Here is a 24,089-nt window from a genome sequence, read left to right on the forward strand (position 1 = left end):
GAATAAAAAATTTTGCAGCTCTTGAGAAAGCTAGGCATAGGCTCAGGGTTTATGACCTGTCCATATGTGTGCCCGCCAGTGGATCCTGTATATTCCTGCCTGAGGTTACATTGAAGTACATCTGTATCTATACTTGCATCTGTATCCTCCATCCTGTGCCTCATTGTAAGGGAGCTCTTGGATGCAAACAGCATGGCAGTTGTGTTCCCCTTAGCAGCTGTCTTTATTAGTGATTTCATTACAAGGATTTAAAAACTGTTTCCTTCTTTTGGAGAGACAGACCATAGCTTGTTTCTATGAACAGCTCCAGGGCTGGGTTCCCCTGCTTTCCTGGAAACTGCTTCAAGGGTCATCTCCCTTTCCTTCTCCCCACCTCAGTAGCACCCCCAAACCCTGACCCTGACCAGTTCGGTCTTGTCTTTGCCAGGAGGACCCAAGCCCAGCACTTACCTGGGGATGAACTCCCCAGGTCATCAGATTAGAACGCAAGGCTGGGACATGTGAAAATGCAGTTGCCACAGAGGAACGGCGGGTCAGCCCTGATTTTACTCCTGATTCCGACTCGTTACGTGTGGGCAGACCCATTTCCCAACAGGGCAAGCTGAGAGCATCTTTTCTGCCTTTATGTGAAGGGAGGGAGGGAGGAAGCAGAGCCTATTTGATGATTTTTGAAAGGCAAACCCCCTCCAAATTTCATCGGATGTTAAAAGCAAAACAAAAAGTCAAGGATTACAAAAAGGGTAAATTTTTTGTTTTTGGTTTTTTGTTTGAGTAAACACAGAGACATGCCAGATATGGTAACTGCTCATACTATGATTTTTAATTTTTTCTACCTCCTTGGTTTTTCTCTTTGAACAGGAAATTCTTCCCTGTAGAGTGACACCTTTTCCAACACCGCTCTTTCTATCAATGGTGCCAGTAGCCTGTGTGGTCACAAGGAAAGGACCTTAAAGTGTGTCAGGAACACTGGGATCTGGCCAGACACCGCCAGTTCCTTCTGAGGGATGACCTCAGCCATTGTTTATTTACGTGCAGCCTGGAAAGTCTGCAAGGAGAGACTTCAGGGAGTCTTAAATTGCCTGAAATGGTATTAAAAGTTAGTATATATGTATTTCCCCCCAGGGAAATGGTTCATAGCTTTTTATCAAAGGAACCTGTGACCCACATTTTAGGACCATTCTGATAAATGAGCTCTGAGGCACCTACAAGCTTGAGAATTTATTTGGCTTTTATTACCCTTTCTGTCGTGTAGACGTTTCTGGAACGTTTGATGTCTTCATCAGCCCAACACCGTATTTTTCTCCCTGCCTGTTTCTGCCATCTCTCCCCTGGTCTGGATGGTCATCAATGGATCCGTCCCCTACTAGAGCATCATGACTTCTAGCCTCAGGTTTGCCCCTGCTCTGGTCTGACATCACAAGTGCTATTGAATCAATCTTTCTTCATTTCTCTCTCCTGATCAGGACCTGGTGACAAACTTGCCTCTCCTCTTTGACATGGAGAAGAATCTCTTTAGCACGGCCTCCCAGCATCCCTTAGCTAAACCTCCCCCCTACTTCATGCCATAGCCTGTCTTGTCTCATTACTGTGACAAGGGCTCTTTCACCCCAGCACGGCCAGACTTGGTGGTGCTGTTTTTGTCATCCCAAAGCTTCTTCCTGTATTCCTGTACTTGCTGTCACCCTGCCTTGTGCATACGTGCCTGCCTTTTACCAATCCATACCAGGAGGCTCTGTGTGGGGGAACAGGCTCCCGACCCAATTCCTCGGGAAGACGTCCCCAACTGTGCACCATCTCTGCACTTACCTGTGCTTTCCCTCTTGTTTGTCTTATGACCCCCTTGTCTCTTAGTTGAGATGGAGGGCGGGGTCATGTTCTCTTTTCCCTGTTCTCCAGAGTGACTTGGGTTTTCTCAGACCCATAAGTGATACCCAACAAATGTGAAATGAATGAGGAGGTGAAAAGCGAGGGTGTGTGCGTGCCTGCCCGTGGAGCTGCGTGGGGAAGAGGGTGCGAGCATCATGGACCCAGCTTAAGTCTTCCAGTTTCACTCATACTCTGTCCAGGTGTGTTTCCCAGTCCTGAGCCCAGGTAGCAGGAACAAAAATGTAGACCATGACCAAGCCTTAGGTCCAGTAGCCGTGTGTGTGTGTGTGTGTGTGTGTGTGTGTGTGTGTGTGTGTGTGTGTACTGGGCTCCCAGGGCAGAGAGGCTGGTGAGGTTGGAGGTGGAGAGGGAGAGCCATCGGGTAGAGTGGCTTCATTAGGATCCCAGGGGAGGGCAGTGTGTTTCTCCCCTCCTGTTTCAGAGGCAGCCCATATCCCATATTAGTTACCCAAGGAACTTAGAGGAAGCTATTTTCTTTTTCTTTCTGCTTTTTGGTTGTTTTTTTGTTTTTAAAAAATGAAGTGTTAATACTGCCAATTGTCAGATTGGCATGGGTTCCTTTTCCTTCAATCAGTTGCTCTTCCCCCTTTACCCCTCCTCCTTGGACAATTAGCAAAGTGTTTGGTCTTTGGTTTGGATGAATAATTGATTCAGAAGCTTTGTGAATGATTCATGGCCCATATGGTGGGGCAACAGGGTATGAGTGTGTGTGTGTGTGTGTGTGTGTGTGTGTGTGTGTGTGTGTGTGTGTGGCCAGCACCCCATACAAAAGGCCAAAGGCTTCTCCCTGGCTCAGCAGAGAGGCTGGTGCAGAACCCCATCCCCAGGGGCAGAGCCGGTTGCCCAGGGCCTTTCCCTCTGTATTCTGTCAAAGGTGAGGGGCTTGGAGCTTCTCCCAGTAAAGCAAGGTTCTCGCTGGGTATCTACATTTCAGTCCTTCTCGATCAGCGGTTCTGTTTTGGGTCTGATTAATCAATGACTTGGAGTTTATCCCCATTAAACCAGCTAGGCACCCTCCCCAAGATGGATGGCTAATTTGACTTTCAAAGCATTTGAGGAAAGGGCATATATTGCCTCCCTTCCTTTGTGTTCAGGTATTTCACCTTCCTAGTTAGGGGACAATTTATTTCTTAGGTTAAGTCATTTCCTAGATACTCCCTGCTACTACGCTAATTCGGTTTCCTTGTATATCTACTTCACTAGAGTCAGTGCACACCTGGTGACTGCTCATTTTACAGCTCTTCTTTGTCTTTGAAAACTGTTATGAAATACTTATGTGCATGGGACAATGGGACTGATAATCTGGCTTGTAGAAGAGTGACATTCCCTATCTACTAGTCTTCTCAGTTTTAGTCATTATGTAGGGGAAAAAAAGAACAAAACTGAGTATGCCCTGATCTTTGCAAGCCAACTAAGAAATAAATAATTTGGTTACCTTTTAAGCAGTCAGACTCTACATTTTATCATCGGCAGTTGAGACAGAGGCAGTGTATGAGTAAAATGCAAGACTCTTATGAAGCTATGGCAGGGTTTTCCCCAAAACGTCATAAAGACATTCCCCTATATTTCCTAGTACAATTTTAAAATTAGGTTTGTCATATTTAGGTCCTAATCCTTCTTGAATTTATTTTCGTGTATTATGTGAGGTGTGAATATACCTGTGTTTTTTCATAGGTTCCCAACTCCATTTAATGAATAGTACATCTTTTGCTGCTGACGTGTAATGCCACGTTCCCATATGTGCGTGGTTTATTTTTAGGCTTTCTGTTCTATCCCATTGGTTATTATTTGTCTATCCTATTAATGACAATTTTATAGTCCTTTTTGATAAGTGATAGCGCTAATCATCTTCTCTCTATTTTGTCTTTAAAATTGGCTTATCTTGGGCGCTGTAGTTTCATATGAATTTAGAATTAACTTGTCAAAATCATAAGATTTTTGCCTGGAAATGCAGTGTATTTATTGAGTAATTTGGGAAGCATGGACAGTTTCACAATGTTGAGGCTTGCCACTATCTCTTCGTTTACTTGGGATACATTTTAGATCTGATAAGAGTTTTGGAGATTTCTGCATTTAGGACCTGCCCATCTTTTATTATAGTTGTTTCTATGTATCTTACAATTTTATTGCTCTTGTGAACGAATTAATAGTTTTTTGCATTTCTAATCAAACATTGCTAGTGTATAGGAATGCTACTGTTTTTGTTTGTTGATATTGTATCCAGCAATCATGTCAAATTTTTTCATTAAATAAAATCATTTATCATCTATATATCACCTATGTAATGTTACTAACAATTGTCACCCCAATAAACTTTAAATAAAAAAGAAATAAAATCATTTATTTGTAGATTCTCTCAGGCTATCAATGTAGAAAATTACACCAACTGCAAATAACTGTTATTATAGTTCTTTCTTTCCAATTTGCCCACTATATATATATATATATATATATATATATATTTTTTTTTTTTTTTCTTATATTGCACTAGCTAGAACTCTAGAACTTCTGGAAAATGTTGCATAATGGCAGTAATAGAAGGCTTTCCTATATTGTTTCTGATATTAAAGGAGATGTTTTTAAAGTAAACCATTAAGGCAGGTGTTTGTTATAGTATTATGGTGGATACCCTTTATAAAGAGTAACAATTAAATTAATTTTACGAATAACTCAGTACTTTCATGTAATTTATAAACTCAAAGGTTTTGGAAGTTCATTCTGTAGGAGGTTAAACACTGAAATTACTGTGAATGCTACTGAAAATTCACTTTAAAAGTTTAACATTAACAATAAACTTATTTTTGGAGTAATGACATGCATACCATTTTCGTGCAGGATGGTGTTACTGTATAAACAGTTTTTACTAAATTAAGAATCCTGTGGAATGGGCACAGAATTCTTAATCACAGCCAACAAGGTCTGGTAGATATTCTAGAAATTGAAATAGAAGCTGTAGGCAAATAGAACCAGTAAAGAAGAAAGGTAAAGAAAATTCAGAAAGTCTATCAAAAAGTAAGCAAGGAGAGAAAAGAAACAGTAAGACAAACTGAAAGTGGGACTATAGAAGTAAGTCCTAAGTTAATAGAACAATCAGAACAAATGCAAATAGATGAAACTTAACTTTTTTAAAGATAGAGACCCTGTGATTTTGTATAATTTTTAACCTGATATTTAAAAGATTTAGCTAAATAAAAATGATAATGGAAAATTGAAAATAGAAAAAGTGGTCAAAGGTGCTAGAGAAATGCCAACCAAAAGCAACTGATCCAACAGTTTTTTAAAAATATTCAGGTGAAAGCATTAAAGGGGATGAGGATGACTTCATTCTGATAAAAAGAAAGTCAGTCAAGAAGATGTAAAACAGACGAGCCTTTATGTCACATCAGCATGAACATCTGTTAAATATTTAAGGGTAACTACTAAAGTGATTCCCAACTGGTTTTGAACAAAATGCAAGCAAAATTTCTTCTTTATACAATAGTTCAATACCATTTCAATTATCTCTCTCTGTTACCTTTAATATTTTAACCCGTTCTACTGTTGTCTTTTATCTGTTGTGGTTGATGATAATTCTAATATTAACCTGATTATTTCTTTATAGAAAATTAGCATTTTTCCTTATTTTTGGTATTGTAAAATTTCACTAATATGTGTCTTATATGATGGTTTTTATTTATATCTTTATTTTGCATGCCAGTTTGGGGAACCTTTTCAATCCAAAGGTTCATATCTTTACCCAAGTCTGGGAAGTACTTTTGAATTGTTTTTTCTTCCCTTCAAATTGCTTCCTCTTTTTAAAAAATATTGCTCTCTCTCCATTTTATGTATTTTTTATTTCTGGTGTTCATTGTATATGATGTTGGGACTTTTCTATATATCCTCCATGTCTTTTAACTTTGCTTTTTAAGAAATCTTTTTATGGCTCTGTGTTGATTTCTGGGAACGTTGCTCAGTTTAATTTTCTAGGTCACTAATTCCGCTGGCTATTTTGCCATTCAGCCTGTTTAGTCATTCCTTAAGTTTTCAGTTATTGAAATTTTTCATTTGCACTATCTCTAGCTAATTTTTTTAAGTGCTTGCAATATTCTCACATTTCCCTTAAGCTAGTAATTACATGTATTCATTTTTGTTGTGTAAGTTCTTTGATTGTTGAGTTTGTTTCCTCTCTGTGGTATTGAGTTTCCTCAAGCAGTTGGTGATTCTTGATTGTAATGTCATCTGTCATATCTGCTTATGTAAACAGCTTGAAAGGACATTAGACTACGAAGCTAACAGCCTAGTGAGAGTGTGGGAGGGGTGAGACCAGCTGCTGGATGGGTCATTTTCATGGCCATTCACCTGTTCCTTTCAGGAAGAGAAGGGTGCAAAAGGGCACTGCCCCACTTTCTCACCCAACTTCCATGCCCAGTGCTCCAGCTTATAGCAGATAGTCCTTTATTGCTGCCTGGTCCAAGGAGCTAAGGAGGGTAAGGAGGTGAGAGTACAGTGCTTGCTTGATCTTTGTGCTACTGTACCCAAACTGTCACTCCGTTAGTCCCTCTGGACCCCAGCGTCCACCATCTGCAGACAGGAGCTCTCATTGGCACCAGCCCACATGTATGACAGTAGCATCCTCCTCTGGGGCCTGGGAGCTGTTGTTTCCTTTTAAAAATCAGATCACATCTACCTTCTGTCCTGAGGCACTCATCACGATCTCTAGGCTCCCAAGGGTTTGTTGCCCATCTTGCTTTCCAGTGTGGTTATTGTGTGCATTTATGAAGTGATTTCTAGGAATTTCAGGAGAGAAGAGGCCACAGTGTGTGCCCAATCTGCCTGTCTTTGAGAGAAGTCGGGGCGACTTCTAACCTCACTGAGCCTCAGTTTTCTCATGTTCAAAATGAGATGGTGGTGGTGGTGGTGGTGGTATTTAGCTAATATTTGAAAGTATAGTATACGTCAGGCATTATTCTAAGTTCGCACTTTACACATGTGAACTCATCTAATTCCTCAACAGCTCTATGATGTATATTATTCCTGCCATTTTGTAGATGAAGAAACTGAGGCACAGGGTAAGTTAAGTAACTTACCCAAATAAGTGGTTACCTACTTCATAGAGTTACTTTGAGGATTATTGAATTAATACACGTAAAGCAGTTAATGTTTGAAACATATTAAAAGCACAAAAAATGGCAGCTCTTGTTTTCCTCAGAGTCAACAACAGAGCTGGCTGGTAACAGGAACTAATAAATATATGATGAATGGATGAAAAGACACCAACAAGTCATGTTCCGCTTGGTCTGCAGAATGTTGTGTAGAGGTCATCAGACAGGAAAACCTGTCCTAGTGTTTTGTTATGTAATAAAAATAACTGTGGGTGTCTCGACATTACCTGCTTGGTTCCCACCCTACCAGCTCAACATTTTAGATTTTTAGGTATTGAGTTCTTGGAGCTTGAAATGATTTTAACTTTTTCTGCTTTGTCATGTGGTATGATTGCAAATCACTGAGTGAATAAGTTTTTAAAAATCAGTCGTTTTTAATTTCTCACGTTCAGAGTACTGAAAAAGACGCTGACTTTTGCTTTTAGACAACTTACACTCTAATTTTCATATGCATATATATTACATACCCATTGTCTCACTGCATGAGAAAACTTTCCTTCACTCAGTAGTACTCTATTGAAGACCAACGTCCAACATAGGGTCTGGTACAGAACAGGCATCCAATGAAGTACTGCTGGGTAAATGAGCACGCACATATATGTAAATTAGAATGCACATCTCTGCCTTCACGGGACCCATCGTCCAATGGAAGAGAGAGACTTGTAAGAAGTAATTGGAACTCATCACCACAGTGATGCTTCATAGAATGTATCCTGCGAGTGTGGAGGAAGGAGAAGGTAGCTATGTTGGGGCGGGGGAGGAGCCACAGGGGAGATGATGTGTGTTTTAGTTGGGTGTTGAAGCTGGGTCAGGGGTTGCCATAGAGAATGAGGGAAAGGACATTCAGTCATGGAAAAGGGAGGATATCACCCAATGTAAAGCTAACTGAATTGCCAAATCCTGAGAATGTACGAAGTGAAATTTGTTCCATGATACCATGTTAATCTCAAAAGGTGTCTGTTGAATTTTGAATACAAGATCTTGCAGAAGATGATAACCGTGGAAAAAACAACATAGTTACACAGCTCTTTGCTCAGAGCCCTTCTGTGGGTCGCTGTTGTCCGGGGTTGAGTGCAGGAGCCATTCAGGCTCCTTCCTGACTTCATTTCACCACATGCAGCCTGCTTGTCTGTACTGGACGACTTGAATCTTGTGCTATTTCATGCCTCCTTCCTTTTGAACATGCTCTTTTGCTTGCTGTCACACCATTTTTGCAACCCTTTGGTTAATTCCTCATTTCCCTCCCTGGCCAAAGGAAGGAATGCTGGGTTGATCCAGTCTTTGTCCAAGGATCCACTTCATGGAAGGAGGAATATATCCTTCCCAGCCTCTTTCTCCTTCTCAAATGGTCCTTTTAAAATGACTAATGCGGCATGTGAACCCCCAAGTCCCTTGCATCCTACAATGTCTGAGTCCCGCTAACGCTTGCCTTCCTTGAGCTGAGTAAAAGGAACCTGAAAAAAAAGGATAAGCTTTCTTCTTAGTTAATAGAAATCCTTCCTCCGAAGACTTAACCTCTGAATATTAGATATAAAACCATTACATTACTTAATGGATAAAACTTCTGTAAAAACTCCTTTTCTCCAGAGGAGACAGACCCAGAGTGGAGCCTTTGCTCTCAGTTGCCATATGTGAGAAGTGGTGTACAGGGAAGCTGTGCCCTTTGACCTGTCATTTGACCCGAGGCCTTAAGTTAAAATAGGACAAAGGTGACATTAGAAACCAGGATATCCAATTCCGGGTCCCCAGTCTTACAACAAATGAGGATGTTTCCTATTCAGTCCCTGTTAGGTCTCTCTCCTTATTTATCACCACCTTCAACAGATACGCAGTGAATGCCTACTATTTAGATATGACGTCCTGTTGCGTGGTAGCGCCGCAATGCATGTCTACTATTTGAATATGACATCCTGTTGTGTAGTAGTGATGCAGTGCACGGTTAGAACCTGTTTATGCTGAGGAAGGTGGAGGATGGTCACAAAACCTACATTAACAAAACCACGTTTCCTGCATACTTTGTGGAGTTGACTTAATTGCATGCCTACACACAGTATACGTCAGAGGTCTCTGATTGGGTGCCTCATCGTCAGGAACTTGCTGTATCCTAATCTGATTTCCCCCATTTTCACGACCGTAGCCTCCACACTCCAAGGCAAATGGTGTGTTACATGATTTTATATATGGTGGTTTGTATGCCCCAGGTGCTTAACACTTAATCATCCAACAGTGTTTGATGAATATTGAACAAGCTAATGAATGAATGGCAAATATTTCAAGAATGTTTTTAAGGTCCAGAGGGCCCTAAGCCTTACCAGGGTTTTAGGCAAAAAAATGTACTTTCTATTTTGAAAGGAGCTGAGGCTTTCTACTCAACATTCTATTAACATCATAATGACAGTTAAAGATTCACCTAAAATAAGGAGGGATTTTCCAAGGAATAGGGTTTTAGGCACTAGAGGTGCTAGGAGTTATGAGTCTTTCAATTCGATAGGAGGACAATGAAAAGAACAGAGAGGGGCAGGATTTATAGCGCAGCAGTGGCAGGATTGTTGAGAGCACAGACAGAAGTAAATTGATGCTCATCTCCTAGATTAGTTAAGAACAGCCTAATTAGCTAATGAACACTTCCAGTCCTGCGTTCTGCAAAGCCCGCTTTCTGGGCAAGCTGCAGTGCTTAGCGGCAGCTGCAAAAGCATGTGGACACGCTAACACCCAGCAGAGGAACACACGCTGAGTTCTGACCTCCAAAGGCTGGCCTTTTTGAGTTACCCATTCTTAAAGGAATATCAGTACGCTTAGGAAGAGGAACAGAAAGGCCCCAGGATGCAGTGGCCTGGACTCTGGAGCCAGACTGCAGAGCAGTCATTTACTAGCAGAGTGACCCTTACCTCCTGGTCCTCAAGCCCTTGTGTTGTCCTCTCCCTGTGTCCAGGCTGGTCTGTGTGACCAGGAGAACATGGTAGACATGAGGGTGTGACTTTGAGCCTTGGTTGTAGAAGACTTGGCCCCTTCTGCCTAGCTTTCTTGGGACACTTGCTCTGGGGGAAGCCAGCTGCCATGTCATAAGGACACTCAACAAGCCCTGTGGAAGGTCACGTCCTGAGGACTTGGGCACTCCTGCCAAAGCCATGTGAGCAAGCCACCTTGGAAATCTAGAACAGTTAAGCTTTCAGATAACTGCAGCTCCTACTGACATCTTGACCACAAGACCATGAGAGACCCTTAGGAAGAACCACTCTGCTGCGTCCCACGCAGCATGGACAGTGGGGAGTCAGAGGGGCGGCTCAGGGTTAAAGAAACAGAAGAGACAAGGATAGAGTTAAAGCGGGGCCAGGGGACTGCAGTCTCTCCCTGGAACTGAGCCCCGAATCGGGCCAACACGTAGCTTTTATTAAGAAACTTCAAAGAAGAGAAACTTGTTTTTTCTATAGTCTGTTTGTGATAAGTGCCTTAGGGCTAGTTTCCATCAACCAGCCCCATTGTACTCCAACACCTGCTGTGCCTTCATATTCCCACACACACAACCCCCAGGATGGTGCAGCTGTGCCTCAGCCATGAAAATAAGGGAGATAACCGACATCATTCCACCGGGTCTCAGCGTTCCGAGACACTTTCTTGTGACCTTGTTAGGTAAGGGGTTGGTGTGTGTGTGTGTGGGGGGGGTGGGGGGTGGGGGATGGCGGTCGAGGATGAAGCTGTGGCAACACCACTCGGCTAAGTCACTCTGAGATCCCTGACCCACTGTGTGAGATAATCACAAAAAGCACAAAAAGTGCTTATTGTGGTTGTAAGCCACTAAGTTTTGCTCTGCAGCAATAAACAGCTCAAGAAAAAGACTTTGTAAAGAACTAGTTGAATGGATACTGTGATCAACAGACTCTATTTACTAAAGAAAATAGTGGCGTACCCTTTTAATTTCTTTTACCAAATTCTGTTAAAGTAATGTTTCCCAAAATAACGCCTGTGGAACACTAATCCTGCAAGATGCTCCTTATAAAAGGGGGGCGATGCTTATGTAATTTTAGGAAAAGCTGCACATTAGACCTCCTTTTTGGAGCTCCACAATGCTCATAAACATACTGAAGGTTCTGCGATGTCCTGAGTAAAGGATTTTTCGGTGAGCCCAATGTTTCCCAAACTTATATTACCAAGAAATTTCTCTATCAAATATCACTTGGTAAATTACTATGGAATACCGTGGAAGAAACAATATTCTCTAGCACTGACTCTTAGTCTTAAGGCTACAGCAGAATTACTTGGTGAGCTTGTTAAATGCAGATTGCTGGGCCCCACTCCCAGAATTTCTGATTCAGGCGATCTGGGTTAGGGCCTGGGAATTTGCATTTCTGGCAAGATCTTTGGTGATGGCGATGCTGCCAGTGTGTGCCTGAGTGTGAGAGGAGTGGACCGCACTTTGAGAAGCACCGTTGAGTAGGGTCCCAGGCTCTTTGGTAAAAGCTTTCAAGCATGTGACTGGCCAGTCAGCACAGGAAAGGATGTTCGGCATCATTGGCTACTAAGGAAATGCAAATCAAAAGCACCATGAGCTATGTCTTCACACCCACTAGGATGGTCATAATGAAAGAGACAGACAACAACGAGTAGTGGGCAGGAATATGGAGAAACTGGCACCCTTACACTCTGTTGATGGAGATATAAAATGATGCAGCAAGCTTGGAGGTCAGTTTGTCAGTTCCTCAAAATGTTAAACGTAAGAGCTACCATATGACCCAGCTGTTTCACATCTAGCTATATTGTTAGGAGAAATGAAAACATGTACCCATCCAAAAACTTCTCCATGAATGCCCATAACAGCATTATTCATAGTAGCAAAAGAGCGGTAACGACCCAGGTGTCAATTAGCTGGAGAATGAACAAAATGTGATTCAATATACAGTACATGGAATACTATTTGACAGCGAAAGGGAATGAAGTATTGATTCATGCTACAACATGAGTGAACCATGAGAAGCATGGTAAGGGACAGAAGTCCTTCACAAAAAGGCCACAAATTGAATGAGTCCACTTATGTGAAAAGTTCACAAGAGGCAAATCCATAGAAACAAAGTAGAATAGTGGTTACTAAGGCTGGGGAGAGGGTGGATCGAGAATGACTGATAGGGGGTTTCTTTTTGAAGTGATGAAAATGCCCTAAAAGTATCGTGGTGATGGTTGTACAACTCTGTGACGATACTAAAAACCACTGTATTGTATACTTTCAGTGGGAGGATTTTGTGATTGTAAACAAATTCAAGAATGCTGCCATATAGAAGAATACATGTAGCTTCTAATTCAGGATAGCAACAAAAATAAAAATATCCAATTACAGCATACATTGTAACTCTGTTATTATCTATAAGGTGCCAGAGGCATGCTTACAAAAGGTGGCAGTGGTGGGCTGATGCAAACAGGACATTTAGATTTGATGGTCCTTTAAATCTCTTCTCTCCCTCCTTCCCCTGGAGCCATAATAAATGTTTATTGCTGCTTTATTGTGGCTCTGAGTGAGCTGTGGAAGTGATGGGGAAACAGCAGCTGACCCCAGACCTTTTGGTCTTTGGAGAGAGTACAAAGCTTGCTTCAGATTTGTCTTTCACACAGGGCAGTAAGTGACAGATAGCAATTGAAAGGGTTGCCCTGCCCAGGATTAATTGGTTTGTTTTGGTCATTGTTGTTGCTGCTTGTTTTGCATTTTAAATAAGGCTTAAGTCCTAAACCAGAACCGGGGCTTGAGTGTGCATCATCTGGGATTCTTGTTGAAAAAGCAGAATGTTGGCCTTACCCTGAGACAGTCAGAAATTTGCATGCTAAGTAAGCACCCAGATGATTCAGCAGACGGTTCATGGACCCCGAAAAAAATCTGAGCTAGAAAAACACCTAATTATATTGGGAAAGTACATAAGCCTGCATGCGACTGATACAAACCAACTCCAGGGCAGTGCTTACTCTAGGAAGGTGGGGGAGAAATCCAGCTGGGGGGGGGGGAGCCAAAGCTGTTTCTGAAATGGTTTGAAGCAAATATCAGAAAATGGTCACTCCTGTTAAATAGGGGACTATATACAACAGTGTACATTGTGTCTTCTGTTATTTTCTGAGTATCTGAAATATCTCAGAAATATATCAGAGCATTTTGTAATCTTTGGAATTGTAGGTTTTGGAGTTTTTTCAGGGACTGCCCATGTTGGGCTCCGTGTTTGCTGTAGGGCTGTGGGTGCTGGCACCTCTCAGCTTGAAGTCCATGAGTGGGCTGGCCCCACGCCTGTCCCCCTCCCACAGCCTTCCCCCTGTGCCCTTGTGACTGCTCTGGGCTCCACACCGGCTCCATCAGGGCTGGGCGGGCGCAGGAACTCGAGAAGCCTCAGGATAGAATTTCTCCTGACAGAACAGGAAAGAGAGGAGGGACTAAGCAAACCACAGCCGGCCTGCTTGGTCCCAGGAGCTGTCTGGTCAGGGACTTAGGGAGGATTCCATATTTGAATCACAACAGTATCACTCTCCTTTTTCCTTCAAAGGTCTCCAGAAGAGAGCAAGTTCTGTTTTTTGGTCAAAGGCCTCCTCAGGGACCCCTCTCCCCCAACCCAATCTTTTTCTTTGCTGTTTTCTTCAGGTGTGTTCTTTCTTTGGTTCCCTTGGACAGGATCACACACTGATGTGCAGATGAAGTCACCAAATACTACTCCAGGGTGGCCGCCCACTGGGGGCTGGGGATGAATCAAAGGCTATGAACTGTGAACAGCTGCCTTCTGGGGAGAGGGTGGGGAGAGCTGGGATGGCCACCCCTGTGGAGAGGGGAGCTGGGGCTTTCAGTTAGCAGCACAGGAGCTGGGGAGCCGGCAGGCTGGACTTTGACCGGTCAGCGGAGGGACACATCCAGCCCACACAATGCTCGGTTTGAAGCCAGGGCTCTCTGCCGAGTCATCAAGTTTTAAAGCAGTCTCGAGCCACCTGGGGAGCCTGCCAGGGAGGAGGCAACACTCTGGCCTGAGAATCGAGAGACTGGGTCTCCTGCCAGCTGCCTCTTGCCCTAAGGTCTGCCCCTTGTCTGAATGCAGGCAGTGTCCTCCTCTACCTGATGGAGGGGATGAGAGTAAGTTGGGGCACTGGGAGAGCTACTGACTTGTAATCCTGCAGCCCCCGCAAGCCCTTCCCTCTACCAGCTCCCCCGTACCCCAATTTCCTGCTACCTTTGGTTTCTCCGGATCAGCCCCCACCAGGCTCTGCCCTCTGCTTTCTATCTCAAAGAGTCCTCTTTCCCTTCGCAGACCCTCTCTCTTCTATGTTTGGTGACTTCCAAGGTTTCTAAAGCCCCATGAGGGGTTATTTGGGGTTCATAGTAGAAGGGGGGCTCTCAATTGATAGACAACTGCTGACACCATTCATTGTGGACCAAGCACTGTGCTAGCTGCCGTGGGAGACAGACTCTTCCATGTGCCCTCTTCTCCACAGAAAAGTCTGTGATCATCATCAATCCTGTTTTGCCTCCTTGTGTCAGCTGTCCATCTGTCAGGGTGTGACAAGCTGTGAGAATAGGCGTTGGGCTGTTTCAGACTCTGGGGACTTGGGGTCGGGTGTTAGCCTGAGGTCCGAAGTGATGAGGTAGGTGCTGGACTTAATCACTTTTCTGCATTCTTCGTTTTTGAGCCTGTCCTTTTAATAAAATATGCAACTGTTCTTCCCGTCCGTGTCCTCTTCCCAGCCACCAGCCCACATCCTCATCCTCTCAATAACTTGGATGATTAAATGGCTCACGGGTTGGCTGTTCTTGTCTTAACTTCCTCCCTGGTTTCAGTCCATTGTCTGCCATGAGAACCTCCCTAAAGCCCCTTCCACAGCAAGACAACCCTAGAATGGCTGCCAAGTTCCTGCTGCCTCAGGTCTGACGTCTTCTGCATGGCCTTTGAGGCATCCTCAATGGGTGATGCCTGAGAACAGTGTTGTTCTCTTAAATACACCTTCATGACTGACTTTCACCCCCCTGCTCGTGATCGGCCCTCGTCGGAAATCCCTTCTGTCTCCCTCCTTAGCCATCCCCCATGCACTCCAGCCTCGCCTCTCTCATAGCCTTCTTCCATGATGTCACCTGGCGCTTTTGTATTCAGAACCACACTTCATTCGAATTGGACCTTGGAGATCTTTGAGTTCAGCTTCTCTCCAGAGGCCCCGAGAGGGGAAGCAAACCTGCTTGTGATACAAACCAGGTGATTCCAAGACCAGGCCTCTCATTCCTTGTCCAGCCCTTTTTCCATCACAGCCGCCAAAAGATGTATTGGAAGTGTTCTCGCCCACAGCTAGCTGGGATGTCATCATCAACAGCCGTGGAAATGCAGTGGAAGTGAAGAACAATGTTTGGGGGAGGGATTTCTTATTCACTGCCTCTGCCATGCAATTAGCACTTTGTTATAGTCTGATCTCATTTTCATTGTCAGTTCCATGCACGGAGCCCTTTATTACATCAGAATATAGCACCGCCTGTTCGCTAATTACTTCATGCATGGCAGTCAAAACTGTCCTAAATAGTTTTTACAGCCCATAGCATCCTGCACAGGTCCAGGCATGGAGTAGAACTCACTGTCTGTTTGTAGATTCATTGAGTTTCAAGGACACTGGGGCTGTTAGTGGTGATGGGGACCTGCCCACCCACACCAGTGTTGGCTTTCCCTCAGTTCTTGGTTGGAGGCTTCCCAGAGCCTCCCTGTTAGAATTAGGTACACCCTCCCCTCTGTTCTCATGGCTCTTTATTAGCACCTTGATTGCTACTCCGATCATGTGGAGAATTATGAATAGACTTTGCTTCCTCCTGGATTCTGAGTTTTTGGGGACAATAGCAGGTCTTTCTCTGTATGGCCCGTAGGTTTCTTTGGCCACACGGTTTCTTGCACGTGGTTGCACGCCATACGTGGTTTTTGAGTTGAATGTTATGAGTAATGACACAGTGCACACCACCTTATCCACATGTGGTTTATCTGCACAGCCCAGGGCCTCTTTCCACACTGCGGCCAAACCCCAGGCTGGGATGAAGGCCAGGCTTGGAGGGTTTGGGATGCTTTCCAGAAGGGCAGAGATTGTTGTATGTTTCTGAATGTGTCTCTAACTGCCTCTCAATGTCAAACGTACAATAAACTACTTTGGTTTCAGCCATCATGGTTCGTTGGCTAAGTCTTTTTCTCCCTCCATCAGCCGGATAATGAAGAGGTGGCATTTTTATTGTTTGCTCTGTGGCACGGAGAATAAGGCATGTTCCCAGATAACTGGGCAGAGGTAGCATTTTCCAGGGACCCAAACTGAAATGGTCTGGGAAGGAAAGGTGTGTCTAGGGGAGACAGACAGAAAGAGGATTCCAACTCTGAGAGCTGGAAAGTCTAAACTTATTTTAGGGATAAAGAAATGGAGGTCCAGTGAAGGGAAGGCAGCTGAAAGCCAACCCCAGGGTGGTGAAGGAATGGGGTGAAAAGTAGCAGGGAGAGCCTGGACTGCTAGGCCCCTGCTCCGGGCAACTGGTGTGGTTTTCCTCACCCCATCTCCACCAATCAGGTCGTTGGGAGAAGTGTCACGCAACTGGGTTGTCAGGCAGTGCTGTGAAGACATTCAGAAAGGAACAGACGTGAATGAGTTAAGGGAGGAAGTACAGAGGATCACCAAGGGGCTGGAGAGAGAAGGGAGCCGAAGAGAATGGGACCAGGGGTTTTGCTTCTGATTCAGGATACTACTCTTCTCTGAAAGAAGAAGAAGTAAGAACAAGAGAAGGCCACGATGATGCCACTGGGAGTGGTGGGGATGTGTAGATGTAACAGCGCACCTCCAGGCTGCTTCCAGATTCACTTATCTCTTTCCCTTGTAATGATATTGCCTCCATTTTAGAACTTTCTGGAAACTTCTGGGGAGTGAACCGTCCAAAGAAAGTAGAGGAAAGAGGGGAAGTTACCTTTGGGTTCCCATCATATCTGCTGGAGCAAGGGGTGTTGGCAGGAGCTTTGATAGGTGGAGCCCCATGGAGTGGACATGTCTTCTGGTGGTGGAAAGGAGTGGATAATAATGCTTAGGTTTCCAAAAATCTCTAATTAAGTAGACCCATAGTCCTAAATAAATGATAACATGGAAAGGGGGAATTCAATTAGGATTTCATAATTGAATAACCTAAGAACCAGATAGCAGAGCTGTGGCTTTCCAGCAATGCAGAGGAGAAAGACTGGTGTTTTTATGGTTTAACTAACATTATCTTAATTTGCATTAGTAGAAATATGGAGTCCAGAGGAAAGGCAGTAATTAGTCCGTGTATTCTCTTGACTTCACTCCCTGTGTAACGGATGAGCTAATTGAAGGGGCCATGCTGTATAAGGGATCCTGACCATCTGGAATGCCCTCAGAGGAGATGGCAAAGAGCGTGGAGCTCTGGAAAGAAGAGTACCTTGCCGACAGGTGTTTTGAAGTGCTTGGTAAATGGCGAACCCTGCAATAAGTTTGGGGACGTAAAGATGGAAGACACAGCTTCTTCCTGCAGGAGTCAGAGCATCTTGGGAAATTAGACCTAGAAGCCGGCCCCTGCAATCAGGGTGATAAGGCTGTAAGAGAGGAGAGCACTAGGTGCTCAGGGAGCAGGAAGGAGGAAACATCTAGTTCTGCTTGGAGGAGTCAGGGAAAGAGGCCACACAGAGGAGCTGTTGTGTGAGTGGGGTTCAGAAGGGGTTCCACAGCTATGTGGTGGGGCTGGGGAAGAAAGCCACAGAGACAGGACACAGACAAAGCACAGAGGCCAGAGCAAAATGCTGCGTTTGGAGAGTGGTGTGTATGTCATGTCATGTACAGGGGGGCTGGCGTGTTGGGAGCATGGGGAGGGGAGGTTCCAGATGGAGCTGAACAGGCAGGCGGGAACATTAGGGTCTCAGCCACCATGATAACACGTTTGGACTTCATTAGGAAGGCAATAGAGGGTCATTACAGGGTGTAAAGCAAGAGACTGATAGACTCCCTGATAGAGAGACCTTCCAACTCTCAGAGGCTCGGATTCGCGTCATGGTGCATGCATGGGAGTGGGGTGGTGATTCGAGAGGAAGGGGAAGATGGGCCTGAGGACCAGTTAAGGGGCTATCCTTCACGTGTTTTACTCTCTAGAAAAAGATGAAGGTATGAACCTGGCCTGTGTCAGAGAGACCGGAGAGGAAGGGACCAGTATAATTTGGGGATTTGAAAATTTGGGGGAATGAAAGGGAAGGAAGACTCAGAAATGACCCCCAGGTTTGGTGGATGGGGTTCCTTCCTTGAGAGAGAACACGCTGGGTGAGGAGCAGTCTGAGGTGAGGACTGAGGAGGATTCTGTGTTTGCTGGGCGGGCTGTGGCTTTTGGACCCCTGGGCACGGAGCTCTGCTAGAAAGCCTGGAGTCAGCATAGGGGTCTGTGTGGACGTCTGTCATGTGGTTTGCAGTTGAAACCATAGACCTGGGTTAGACTCACCCAGGAGAGGGACAGAGAAAGAAGAGGCTGAGGACGGACTCCAGGGGACCCTGCACTAAACAGGTATGGAAAATATGGATCACCTGGGAGCGAGGCTGAGCGGCCGCAGGCAGAGGGGAAGGCAGGTGAGTGGAGACCATTAGCAGGGACATGAAGAAGTTTCCAGAAGTGAATGTGTCACAGGGTCAAATGTGAGGAGAGAGCTCACTGCTGGCATTCGTTGGAGAAACCTGAGCTTTGCTCCCTTGCCAGGAATAAATGCCTCTTGTTTGTCGCAGGCAGTAATGTACAGGGGCCCTGCCTTGTGGATGGGAGTGCTACCGTTCCTGACTTCGATTCCACACATAAAGTCCGTTCTGGTTCTAGGCTCTTGTCAAAGAGTAGAGAAGGGTCACCCTTGGCAGGTGGCACGGAGAGGCAGAGGGGCTGGGTGGAGAGATCAGTGCCTTAATTTTTGCCAGACAATCTGAGCTCCTTGGAAGGCATTATTTATACATAAATAGAATTATTATTATTATTATTATTATTATTATTATTATTATTATTATTATTACATCCTCAACGCTGTACCAGAGCCAAACACTGGAGTCCTCAATACTGTATTTATTTATTTCCCTGGGCTTTGGGAGGGGTGAGGAAGAATGGGATGTTTAGGTTGCTAAGTGATCATGCTTCTAAAAATAATGAAATTCTCCAGTTGTTCTCTCTCTCCTGGTTTGTTTGTTTGTTTGTTTGTTTTTGGTTAAGAGTAAGAGGGTGCCAAGGTCAAGTTATGGACGGCAGGCTGTGTCTTGAGGTGGCCTCATGGCGGCCTGCTGGGGACGGACAGCAGAAACTCTCCCTTGCTAGTCCTCTTACCTGCACCCCCTTAGAGCTCACTACTTTGGGAAATTGCAGGAAAAACTAGGCCTTCCTCTGCCTGAATTGAAATGCCTTGTGAGGCAGTCAGCCCCAGTGGTTGCTATAGTGATGGTGGGTGGGTGGGGGAGCTGGTGCTGCAGCGCTTGGCCTGTGTGGCTGAGGTCCCCAAAGCAGGCTGCTTGGAGCTCAGGCTCCTGATGCTGTGGACAATTTGTTTAGGATTCCAGAGGGTCACTGGCTGCGGTGTGGAAGTCTTTACAGGCCAGCCAGTTCAGCCAGCTGAACCCTCCATTGTTGAATATGCATCTCAGAGGCCAAATGTGAGCAGGTGTTTATGGGATTAGGAACTTCACCATGACCTTGATAGGGAAGGAGTGTGTGGAAGAGAACTGCGCGCGGGGCATGGAGGTTGGGATCATAGCCTCTGAGAATTGAAAATGGCCTTTGAGATCATCTAGTTCATCAATCACTTCAACAACATCCCTCACAACTGGTTACCAAGCCCCTTGTTGGACTCTCCCTCTGATGGAGAGCTCACTAGCGGGCAAGGCATACCATTTCATTGTTGGATAGCTCCTACACCCTCTCCCTTCCCCGCCCCTCCCTTCCCCTCCCTCATCTTTCCTCCTTCCTCCCTGTCTATCTGATTTTCTGCCTTTCTTGGGAAAATCTGGCCCCTTCTAATTTGATCCACTGACTCAAGTTATGCCAGAAAGCAGTCTAAAACTTCATCCAAGTGACAGCCACTTGCTACCAACCAAACATTTGTGCTTTTCTCAACTACTTCTCACCTGATGTCATTTTGAGGTCCCTTGTGTCACCCCCATCTCCCAATTTTCTCAGTATGACTAATATATGGCACTCAGACGTGAACATAGTACTCCAACTGGTCTGTCACACCGAGAGTTCTTTCAGATGAAACCACATGTCTATGAAGAGTCTGAGCTTATTTTTAGCCCCCTCATCACACCATTGGCAGATATGAAGCTTGTGATTGTCAATCTCAGATCTTTTACAGATCCGTCACTGTCCTCTAGTTTTCTACTTCTTTTTTGCTGTTGTCAGCTTAGATGACCTCTAGAGACCTTCCTATAGGTTGAAATTAGTAACATATTACATTAATAGGTTTTTTTTGTTGTTGCTTTATCTATCTATCTAATCAACACTTACTGCTCTTCTGAAATGGTTGCTATTATTATCATTATTTTTCTGATGAGGAAGTGGAACCACAGAGAGGTTAAGTAAGTTGCCCAAGGATTCACAGGCTCTAAATAGCAAAGTCAGTATTCGAATTTCATCTTTCATTCACTGATCTCTATAATTGGGGCAAGAAACTCACCTAGGGGTCCTCTCCACCATTCTGAGCGTATAAGCGATTTTGTCAAAGGGCTTGCTGAAATCAAGTAGCACCAAATCCTTACCAGTTTCCTGATCTGTTCTTCCAATAACCCTGTTTGAAAAAGGAACAAGGTCAGCTTGGATGGGTTTGTTCCAAGCAATCCCATGCTAATTCCTGATAATAAGAAACAATGATAATGGTGATAGTAACAGTCATCACATTTACTGAGCCCTCACCTGTGCCAGGTACTGAGCTAAGCTCTTCCCATGCATTATTTGATCATCTTTCTTTCTCATTGCTCACCAACTATTTACTCGTGCATTGCCAAGTTCTTTTGGGATTGACTGTGAGCTCACTGGTTATCATTCCAGAATCATCTTTTTGGAAGTCAAGATATTTGCCCAGGTTTCTAAGGTCTCTGATTTTATCCCCCACTTCTTACAAGCTGCCAGTTTGCTGTTCTTTCAGTGCTGAGTCTAAATGAGCATTGAACTTGGGAGCAGGACAGTGGGTTCAAGTCCATCCAGTTCTTTTTATCTATGGGACTAACAGCAAATCACTCAACCTTGTTGAACTGTGGTCTCCTCATTTTTAAAATGGGGACAGTAATTTTTACGCAGAATATTTCTAGAGATTTTTGAGACTCTCATGTGGGAGAATGTTTATGTAAAAGCGCTCTCAGACATCAAGTTTCCAGACATATTTGAGCCATTGCTATTATTTAAAATGCTTAGGTATTCTCTCTTATATAATCTCCTATCTAGGTTTCACCTTTCACAGAATTCATCCTACCCCTTTTTAGTTATTTTGTGTATTTATAATACACACAGAGGTATGGCAGACTATTTGATCACCAGACCCAGGAAGAGGTACCCACCTGCCACCTTCCCCACTGATTTGTGCTTGAAGTGGAGGAAATGGAGTTGTGGACTCATGGAAGGAGAGGGTGTCATTTTAGAATTCTGTCGTCCAGAGTACAGCTTCCCTGCCTTCTCTAATCGGCAGAAGTCCTCCAAGAAGCAAGCCACATCGATCCCAGAAGGAGGGGGTCACACGCATTGATTTTCAGTTTCATCTTTGTCCTTCCTCCCTCCTCCAGTGTCAGCAGGATGACAATTTCTTCTGGTGTTACTGGGGGAGGGCAGGGTTGCATCCAGTGAGCAGCCAGCCTTTTACTTCTGCGACACCAGCAGCCTTATTTTCCCATTGGGCAAAACTAATGCACAAAAGAATGGGCGAGGACTTCCACAGTGTCATGGCACCAGCAGAGTCAGGGGCTGCCCTATTCTATCACCGGTGTTGGCTCCTGAAAGACGTGGTCTACTGGATTGTAAGCTCCAGGATGGCAGGACCACGGCCATCTTGCTTGTTGTTGCAGCTTAGCTCGTCACATTGTTTGGCACCTGATACATATGAAACGTTAGCATATGTACATGCAGGAATGAAGGAACAAATAAATGCACAAATAAATTCTTTGCCATGGGAACTCTGATCCCTGCCAGCCTGAACAACATGCAGACCTTAAGTTTTGTGAAGAGGACGTCCCGAAAGAGTTCATCAGAAAAGCCCCACCAATCTCTATTCTTTACACCCTATCAAAAGGAATGGAAATGTTCTGAGATTAGTGGAAGCGTGGGCCTAGACTAGCAAATGGTTTTGGGGTGATGTAGGTGTGCTTGGTTCTCCAGCTACTGTCACCAGTGGAGGACAGTGCAGTAGTAAGGATACCGGATGGGTTTTCTGCCTCCAATACAGTTTATACTGGAGTGGTCCGGGCCATCTCCTTACTGGATGTCTCGCAGCGTGGCATCAACACCCCTTATCCATCTGGGATGGGAGGTGTGCGGTATATCTTCATGCAGGGCTAGCGCTAAATACTACTGATCCCGTACTGCTATCATTCCACAATATTCCTGGGAGATCCTCTTGCCTCCCCGTGTCCCCGCAATAGCCACCTCTAACAAAAGAGTATATAGAAGGAGCAAAAACTCGGGCTTCCTTGACAATCACAGCAGATCTTAACTGCCGGGAGGGCTGGCACGTGTGGGTGGCGGCGGCAGGAGGTAGAGCAGCTGGTGCATCTCCCCTGGAGAGCTCACCCCAGAGAACCTCTGTGGGCACTGGTCTTTTGATATCCTCCTTCCCATAATAGTACCAGTAGCTTCTCCCCCAAAGAGTGGTCACCCTGAACTGCAGATCCACTTTCTATATGTACAGCACTGGCTTGGTGCATGGCCTTAGGCCACATTTAGGGGCTGGTGGGAAGGAGTTTGGGCGGGGAGGAGGTGAGGCGATGCTATGGTCATGTTGAGGTAAGGAAATGCTAACACCTCCAGTTCTGAGGGGCTCCAATTCCTAATGACTAGAATGGAGACCGGAGTATGGGCAGCACTGCTGCAAAGAGGTATGAAATGAGAGTTTGGAGGGAGAACTGGAGATAGTTTGCAAGTTCACAGCCTTTCTCACAGTTCACACAGAATCTTAAGTCCCCTCTCATTTCTTTTAACTATGTCAGAGATCAGCAGGCACGGATTGCCTCACACAGTGTAAGAACAGGTGTGGTGCTCCGCCCCCTAGCGCTGGGAGAAGGGGCCTTGGCAGGGCTGGGGGTCGTTTGGGTGTTGGATTCCCTCCACTGTCTTCCCTGTGACCCTGGTTGCTGGCTTCTGGAAGCTTAGCCTGTCGCCCTTCAGCAGGACTTTTCTGATAGTGCCATGCAGGGGACCCCAATTATGAGGTTGCTGAGAGGAGATGTGGGGGGTCCGGTAGAGAGGGCTGCCCGAGAGGTTGCTGTGGTGCTCAGGAGCACCTCCTGATTTTTCTGTATAGCCTCATTTCCCACTCTGGAAAATTACACCAGCAGCTCTAACCTTCCTGCGGTCACCCTTTGCCATACAATGACCGGCTCAATTCTTTTTGACAGCTTCAGACATTTTAATAGTTCTTCTGCTGACAACCGTGTGGAGCAGGCTCGTCCTGTCGGGGTGCTGAGTATTCTGGGAAGATGGAGATAACGAACTTCCTTTTTCATCCCAGTTACTGCCGCCAAGTTCAGAACCTCATTACATCACAGCAGGCCTGTGGCACAGACTTCTTGCTCCTCTGCCCAGGTGTCTTTCCTCTCTCTGACCACTCTCTCAACCCCGGCTAGACGACGACCTTATAAAACATGGCTCTGATCACGTTTACCCATGGAAGGAATAAATAAATGAGGGGAGAATTCTTTTCTATGGGAACTGTGGTTCCTACCAGCCTAGAGGAAATGGGCTCCCCACACCCAAGAGAGGAGTGGGCAGAGCTGGCTTAGCAGCATTTAGTGGGGGAAAGGACTAAGGGTACATTACGACAGCAAAATGGCTGTGAAAGGGATGATGCCATCTGACCATGTTGTAACCAGAGTTTAGGGTCCCAA

The 24,089-nt window shown here is 45.0% G+C and overlaps 1 protein-coding gene across 1 annotated transcript in view; it reads left to right on the forward strand.

Moving 5' to 3' along the window:
- The window catches only part of CACNA1E (calcium voltage-gated channel subunit alpha1 E), a 536,284-nt gene that overhangs the window by 297,715 nt on the left and 214,480 nt on the right, over nucleotides 1–24,089 (forward strand). Inside the window, exon 8 of the mRNA XM_019624043.1 lies at nucleotides 2,796–2,806. Within this exon, the coding sequence (XP_019479588.1) occupies nucleotides 2,796–2,806 (11 nt within the window). The remainder of the gene's footprint in view (nucleotides 1–2,795; nucleotides 2,807–24,089) is intronic.

This window comes from Hipposideros armiger, unplaced genomic scaffold, assembly GCF_001890085.2.
Source record: "Hipposideros armiger isolate ML-2016 unplaced genomic scaffold, ASM189008v1 scaffold_573, whole genome shotgun sequence".
NCBI lineage: Eukaryota > Metazoa > Chordata > Mammalia > Chiroptera > Hipposideridae > Hipposideros > Hipposideros armiger.